This window comes from Centroberyx gerrardi, chromosome 23, assembly GCF_048128805.1.
Source record: "Centroberyx gerrardi isolate f3 chromosome 23, fCenGer3.hap1.cur.20231027, whole genome shotgun sequence".
Classification (NCBI taxonomy): domain Eukaryota; kingdom Metazoa; phylum Chordata; class Actinopteri; order Beryciformes; family Berycidae; genus Centroberyx; species Centroberyx gerrardi.
Window position 1 is genome coordinate 17,062,258 of NC_136019.1, and position 8,070 is coordinate 17,070,327.

Below are 8,070 nucleotides of genomic sequence, written 5' to 3' on the forward strand. Positions count from 1 at the left end.
ATTGATGTAGTTTCATTTTTTATGTTATTTGTTTGGCATTTTTTGTAAATAGTTGTTGTATTTTTTATTTTTTATTTTTACACTTGTTGAATGTCATTTGTCATATTTTTTTGTAATAAGTGAAACTTTTTTTTTTTTTTTTTTTTTTTAGAAATGTAAACTTTTGAAATAAATGTAAACAATTTAAACATTACATGGCTGACGTGCATTCCTCTTCATTCTACTGCTTCAGTACGAATTAGCTCTGTGCCGCTCGATTTACAAAATAAAACAACAGCCACCAAATGAGTACTTTCATTACAGGCCTCCTGTTGTTATTATTTTCGTCCGACAGCATTTAAATGCGCCGAAAATTCATATTTACTGCTTGGGACCTCGGAAGTAGTAGTTCACGAGGTGACCTTGAAGGCAGCATCTCTCAGTCTTCCGCTTGTCGGACAGTCACACAGCTACAATATGACCGCGTCTCTTGTTGTCCGGAGGTTAGCAGCGCTGTCGGGAGCCTCGGCGGTGGCAGCCGGGGCATACGGGGCTCACGGTAGGCACCGACATCTCTGTAATAACATCTTGCACGACAAACAGCATGCACGGCTGTTTCCATTAGGCTGGATAATAAGCTGTTTTCCAAGCTCAGCAGGGACTGTCGTATGCTTATGCCACACTACTGTGTTAGCCTTGATGCGTGCCGTTTCCAATATTTTGCCAAAGTCTGTTAAAAAATATGGCAATTGAATGTTGCCTTGCTTATAGATAAAGATACATAACGGGTTACACAAGGCTTAAAAACTTCAGCAAGTTATTAATGTCTTCTGGTAAATTCGGCTTATAAATGATCCACCAAGCAGCATGTTATTTTAGTAAAACATCAAACTTTCACAATCGGTTGACACTGTTCGCTACCGTTATCGCCCCCACGGTGTGTTTTGGTGGGAGACAATTTTAGTAGAGGCGAACCAATTCTAAAAGTTGATATTTTATTGAAATAATTGCTGCTTTTTGTATTGGATCTACGCCGAATGGAAGAGTGTCTCCTAAACTTTGGTAAAAGATCTTCAGTCATGCTCTACCAGTTATGTAACTTTGCGGTTTATCATGGTAACTTTAAACGGACAGATTTTTAATTGAAGTTTGGCATGACATTCTCCATACGTGAGAACGGCACGCATTAGGGCTGCCCCTTATCCTGCTGTCAGTAGCATGGTGTTTAGATTGGAATCTTAGGCTGTACCATGACTGATAGTGAGAGAATGCATAAGGATGATTGTTTTGTTCATAGGTTAACTCTCAACACTGTTACCTCCCCACTTAGAAATAATAGGGCTACATTTCAGTATTGAATCAACACTAAAAAATCTTCCTTGGACAAAATTTTAGCAAATGGGGGTCGGTGACCTTAAGTTTTTCTATTTGGAGTTCTTGATATAGAAACATCTGAGAAGCCTTGGTTTATAGCAGTGGTTTCCAAAGTGTGGTTCGGGGACCTCAGGGGTCCTTCAGGAGGTTCCAGAGGGTCCCTAGCAAGATGAGGAACAGCTTAATTTCACCATTAATTCACTCTAGACATTAGCATGACAGCATGCATAAGGATGACTGTTTTGATCATAGGTTTCAGTGCCGCCACTGTAGTTACCTCCCCACCAACAGTGAGGGACAGTTTTGTAGTTATATACAAAATCATAACTAACCACAGGAGTCCTCTCAGATGGGGTCCCTTAGAATAAAATCTTATCAAATAGGAGTCTGTGGTGGAGATGAAAAACTTGATATGGAAAACTACGGGAACCCCTCACCTATAGATTGCCACTATTATGTTTTGTTTGAGTCACAATGTATTTCTGATTATTACTGAGATCCAGCAGTTTTCACAGTGTAATACCATGAATACCATATGTGTCATTTTTCTATTCCATACCTCTACTTCCAGGTTTCAAAAACAGCGACCCTGATGATTACCAAAGAGTGGTATGTAAGATCATTATTGCAAATAGTCAATTCTCAGATTAAAAGGAAGGTTCAGGGTTGTTTCCCCCCCCCCCCCAAGTCTGTCCTGTTGATTGCTGAGTGCCCTTTTATAAGGTGTTCACTTCAGAGATTTTGTTGCCACCAGCCTCCTGTTGGCAATTTCCAGCAATGCTAGTGGAAGTCAACAGGGTTCAAACTAGTTCTCTCAAATCAAGCCATTCCATATAACTATTTCAATAGTTGTTGTTATAGTAGATATTTGAAAAGACAGGTACGCAATTTTGAGATTGGGTTTTGGTTTAGAGCCTAATTTTGAGATTTAGTAATGGTTTATTACCCATAGTATTCCATATATTCAGTAAGGAATGTTTTTTCCATCTTGATTGACTTGTACTATTGTCACTGACAAATGCTAACAGGAGGCTGGTGCCAATTCCCCTCAAACCAAAACTGTGATGTGAAATTGAATTCTGAATGTCAAAGAAAAGGCCTCTAAAAATCCTGAGCCTTCCCTTTTAAGAATGGAGTCATTAACCAATACAAAGGATCTAATGTAACTGTCGCTTGTGCCATTAGGGAATTTTGCCTGATTGATGAAAATGATGCAATAGCTCTATGACAATAACCCACTTTCCTCTTACATTAGTGACCCATTAAATGTCCACTTACACTGTATAGTAATCTTTTTCACAATATCTTTGATTCACTAAAATGAAAATTGATTTGAGAGAGCAGACGTTTTGTAATAGGTCTTCCCTGTGTGTCTGTCTCTCCAGCTGTTTGAAACAGCCAACAAGTACCACTTCTACCACAGCCTGGCTCTGCTGGGTGCTGCCCACTGTGGCCAACCTGCTGTGGTGAGTATTGAAGCCTAATACCATTTCTCAGGGCTGGATGCACTTCAGTGTCCTTTAAAATTGAAATAGTCTGATGGCGAAATTCCATCATTTCCCTCCTATCCTTCCTCAGTGAATCAGTATTCCTCTAAGCTGTAATCACATAGGATGCTTTTTTTGAATGTGCCTATGCCGCTTTTTCGTTATTTTCAGTGGTTTGGTCGCAGCAAATTGAACATGTCTTGCATTCAGAGTCTGAAATTAGCACCCACCAAGTGCCAAATACCAGTAAAATTTGTCTTTGGTGGTTAAATCAATAAGGATTTGAATTTATACAATCTTTGGTCTTTGCCTATTGCAAACTTTGTCCTTCTGGCCACCATACACTCTCTCTGATAGTGAGCCAATCAAGTCAAAGCGCTGTATCAAACAGGCTCCTGAGTGGCTGCTCCACGCAAAGTTGTAGCACATTTCTGCTCCCGTTTCTTTGCTGCCTGGATGGTTAACTAGCCTAACATTGGTTGGAACACATTATTTCCAGTGTGGAGACATGTAGCATTTATGAGGCCACCAAGAAGACAGAATGAAGACCAAGACAAAAAAAAGATCCATTGTATAAGGGAGTGAGCAAGTTTTAAAGTAACACACAGTAGCTGATTCTGCACACAAAATAGAACTGAAAACGAGTTGGGTGACATATTTCTGTGAACAGTGTATATTCATTATTTTGGAAGGTAAAAACTTATTCTTGGCAGGTACATTTTGTTTTGCCAGCAGGTACATTTGTGTTTACCAGCCCCTGGCAGGCCAGCCAAAAAGCTAATTTCAGTTACATCAGTGCAGAAATAGCCCTTGAAGTGGGTGCTATCTATTTTGGGCCGGATGATAAAACTCTGTGCTCTGTTCTCTCTGAGAGGATGTCATGTACCTGCATCCTCCATGTTTGCGATCACAGCCTTCAATCAACACTAAATCACATTAGACAGAGAACTGTTGTTGCACTGCTCTCTATGGGTTGAGACTTTCATGTTGCACTTCTGGTCACACCCCAGTCAGTGATGTCAGAGCAGGTGTTTTGCCTTAGACGGCTTTCTGCCTCATGTGATTTAGTGCTTTGCTCTTGAAAAAATTATCTTCCTCTGCTGTTTTTTCTATCACAAAATACCCCTTTCTCTCAATCATACTGTCCCCTCTCCCTCCTCTCCGCAGGCCGGCACCCTCCTGGTGGCGGGCATGGGGATGTTCTGCGGCTCCCTGTACCACCAGGCCCTGACGGGGGACCCCGGCCTGCGCAAGGTGGCTCCTGTGGGTGGCATGGCCATGATCGCCGGCTGGCTGGCCATGATTCTCTGAACCCCCCCCGACAGCTCACAACACCTCCGCAGGGACACTGTGTGACACTAAACTGTCAAACTTGTATATCAGTGAACTGGAGAGGGTTGGATGAGAGATTAATGTCTCTCGTCCGGCGGGTCCCTTCCCTGTTTTGCGGGTGGCAGCATAAGATAAGGCCGCAGTGGGAGTATCGCTTTCCTTCCCACCCATTACTGGCTGTTTTCTGGCTGGTGCCCTTTGACTCATTTTGTTTGTGTGACTCTGAATGTGTGAATGTGTTATGCACTTTGCCACGATTAAAGAAAATACCTTCTCAAGGATTTGTTGGTAATGACTTAGCAGATGCAGCAGCTGTCATGTCAGAATTCAGTAATGATGCTTTTAAAACAGGTAATATCAATTTCCACAGCTGCTGTCAGTAGCTGTAGCGATGCTGAACACAGGTTAGCAGCACTGAAGGATAGCATATCTTGTCTTTTCTTTATTTTATTTTATCTTTAATCTACTATATTTGCTCATACTGCAAAAAACAACCCACTTCACATATACGTTTCAAAATGTACAAAAATCAAACGAAAAATAATATATATATACGTACATGTATATATGGCATTCATTCCAAATTAAATGAAGTACATAGAAAGTACACAACATGCATATCTGCAAGTATGTGAAAAATTTGAGTAGCCTACATATATACATTTTTTTGCCAATTTCTGTATATTTTGAAATGCATCTCCAAACATTCTGAAGCACGTGAAGTGTATTTTCTTCCATATGGGTTATTTTATTCATATTTTAAATGTGAAATAGCCTTTTGAGTCACATATTGATAACTATAGATGGATAGATTGCTTTACAGCTGTGTCTAACCTAGACAGAACCATTGTAGCATTTTAACATCAATAAATCATTACCACATTCATTTTGAGACATTAGTATAATTTAAACAAATGAGAAGTTTGGCAGCCTTGACCATGGTCTCATTTGTTTACAGTAATTATACCAAGGTATCACAATTCAACATTGATATATTAATGTCTAAAAATGCAACATGTAGCAGCTTTCACTTGGTTGATACACCCAAAGCATTATTTCTACATGAGTCTCTCAAGTTCCTATAGTTCCCCCAGACTCCCTTTACACCTGGCAATATCTGGTTTATGTTTAGATATGATATAGCTGGATTACATTTTTACATGTCACTTTAAACTAAAATTTATTTCATTTCTGTTTCCGTAGTTACTACATATGTATTGGAGACGATTTGCGTTTACACTTCTCTGACCACCTCCAGAGCCGATCTGGGTAATCGGATCTAACCCAAATGCAATCCAGTCACCTAGGACACATGTTAGCGCCAGGTGGAAAGGTAGCCTCCGTGTCACATCTGTTTTTTAGCCATGGGTGGAGGGACCCATATGATTCACCAGCTGTGAAAGAAGGAAGGAAGCAAAGAAGGAAGGCCTGTCTCTTCGAGCGAGCTCAATGCTGAATGTCTTCATGGCCTACAGCATTTGATCTTCTAAGTGGCGGAACACAAAGGACTTCATTACCAGTGGCCTCCCTTTAGCCGGGGCCGCGTTGCAACCGCTCCGTATTCAAATTGAAAGCGAAATCCATTGAAGCACTAATTCCCCTTCCTGACTGTAGGCCCACGAACGCGCGTGGGCGGGGGGGGGGGGACCTTTAGAAAATAGCTTTATAAATCTCCGGGTCAATTTGCCGGGGTCGGCGCAATAAGCCGAGGCTGTGCTCAGAAGAGAAGGCGCTATATTGACCAAACGCGCTGCCAATGAGCCCCTGATCACGACTCGTAAAACCCTCATTAGAATGGAGTAAGCTATTGGGGAGCATTCCGCCACGCCAGGGCCAAGCAATCACACGGCGAAGAAAGTTTAGAAACCCCGGTTGCACGTCTTAATATGGACTTGTGAAGTAGAGACTCTGGAGATGCACGACTGAAAGTTCACGGGAGACTCCTGACTGCAAGTTCCGGGGTGTTTCACGGAGTCGGATGCATATTTTAGCGCCATCGTTGCATTCGCTGCTACGTGCGAAATGCTCGAGGGGGAAAGCGTCTGAATCACCCGCATGATGCGAGCTATAAATTCTGACCGGGTTCACACACCACGTCTTATTTTAGTGTTTCTTTCTCTCCTCTAGCTGACGTTTAGATGTGCGGCAGTGGGATTCTCTCCTGTTTCTCATTATCTGAGGCTTCTGTGTTAAAATCCATTAGCTGGATCGTGGTGTTCTGCTCTACCAGACCACATTTAAGGTGCGAGCACATGAGAGGGGGAGAAATGGAAAGTGAGATAGAGGCAGACGCTCGTGTCTGGGCCTTAATCTTCTTTCCCTCTTCCATAACTTCCCAGGTAATTCAGGTGAAGCTATATCCACATGTACCGTCTCCGTTTACTATGAATAGCACCGGTTTTTCCTTTACATCCGCTTTCCACGGCACTCGTTTTATGTTGCCGTATAATCCACAGACCATAAAGCAGCATAAAGATGGTTCTGTTCAGTGAACCCGCCGGCAGAGGGTCTGGATGGGGGCTTTGGTCTGTACTGTTGTTGGGGGCGGCAGAGAGAGAGAGAAGAACCGCAGATCCTAACGGTAGATATTGTTAATTGTACCTCCGGGGACTTTGCCTGCACTTCACAAGCTTTCCCCCTCCTTTATTTCTCCACTCCAGAATCTATTATTTAGTCTAAATTTTACCCTTCTCTCTCTCTCTTTCGGTGTGTTTCTCCTCTTACCCGGCAGACGGATTTAATTACATCAGCTTCTTCTGTAAGGGGGGGCACGGCTCCGTTGTCCCATCGATTTCTCGGTTTGAGGGTGTTTCGGTCGAAGGTGAGGTGCGAGTCGGTGGGAGAGACATCAGTCATGGACAAGCTGGGGGATGAGAGCCTGTAGGGACCGATGGACTGACGGACTGACTGACTGACCGACTAGCTGCTTGGTTGGCTTCTCCAGATCCTCTCCTGATGAGAAAGACTGGAATGAAGCGCCTTGCCCATGCCATCTTACACGATTACCCAGAGCTTCTTCCCTCTCTTTCACACCAAGAAACACACAAATGCATGCACACACACACACACACACACAGGATATATTAAAGTGCATGCTGTCCAACACACACCTCAGCAGCACCAAATCCTCTCTCAGAGGCATCAATCAAGGCTGCGGCGGCTCGCACAGTGAAGCGGAATGACTGTAATGGCCATTCAGGACGCTCCCGCAGCCCGGTCCCACCCACCCCCCTCCTCCCCCCTGCTGACCTTTTCAAGCCACTTAAGTGATGGTCACCGCTATCACACTCTCAGATAGATTGTTCCCTCACTTCGATGGACACCGAGGGCCCCACGCTAACCGCCCGGCCGCTCTATAGCCCCCTTTTTCACGGCTTTATATCCAATCATTTCACTGCTGGGATGGCGGCCATGCATCAGTGGAGCGGGGGGGACGATACTCGGGGAAAGCTGCCATCGTTACCATATCAGCGTAACCGCTATCCGCCGCCATCTCAGTGTAATGTAATGTCTAGGTATTGTGATTAGCCGGATGGGGAGATGGTAGCTGGTGGTGGCTGGGGCTGAAGATAAATCATGTAGGGGTAATGAATTAGGAATTATGCAAATTGTGTAATGGAATTGTGCAGGTTTACAGCTAATTATTGGAAATAACGGCTCTATTTTTGCCGTGATGATAATTGCTCATTTCTTCTCTTTCTTAAGCCAGCTAAGGGAGCATTGAGATTTTCTTTCTGTCTTTCTTTCTTTCTTTTATCCTCCCTTCTCTACTTCCTTCACCTGCATTACCTCCCCTCTGTATCTATATCTTTTACTTTATTTTATCACTTTATCACTTTATTTGATCACTTATCCTTTGCAGATTTTGCTGAACAATAGTTATAATTTTATTGATATA

General features: G+C 43.0%; 1 protein-coding gene across 1 annotated transcript; it reads left to right on the forward strand.

Moving 5' to 3' along the window:
- Nucleotides 1–421: 421 nt before the first annotated feature.
- Nucleotides 422–4,450, forward strand: tmem256 (transmembrane protein 256). The gene is made up of 4 exons (XM_071916268.2): nt 422–538; nt 1,925–1,962; nt 2,739–2,819; nt 4,008–4,450. Exons 1-4 carry the CDS (start codon nt 457–459, stop codon nt 4,149–4,151), a joined length of 345 nt encoding a protein of 114 aa, XP_071772369.1. The 5' UTR covers nt 422–456; the 3' UTR covers nt 4,152–4,450.
- The last annotated feature ends 3,620 nt before the right edge of the window (nt 4,451–8,070 follow it).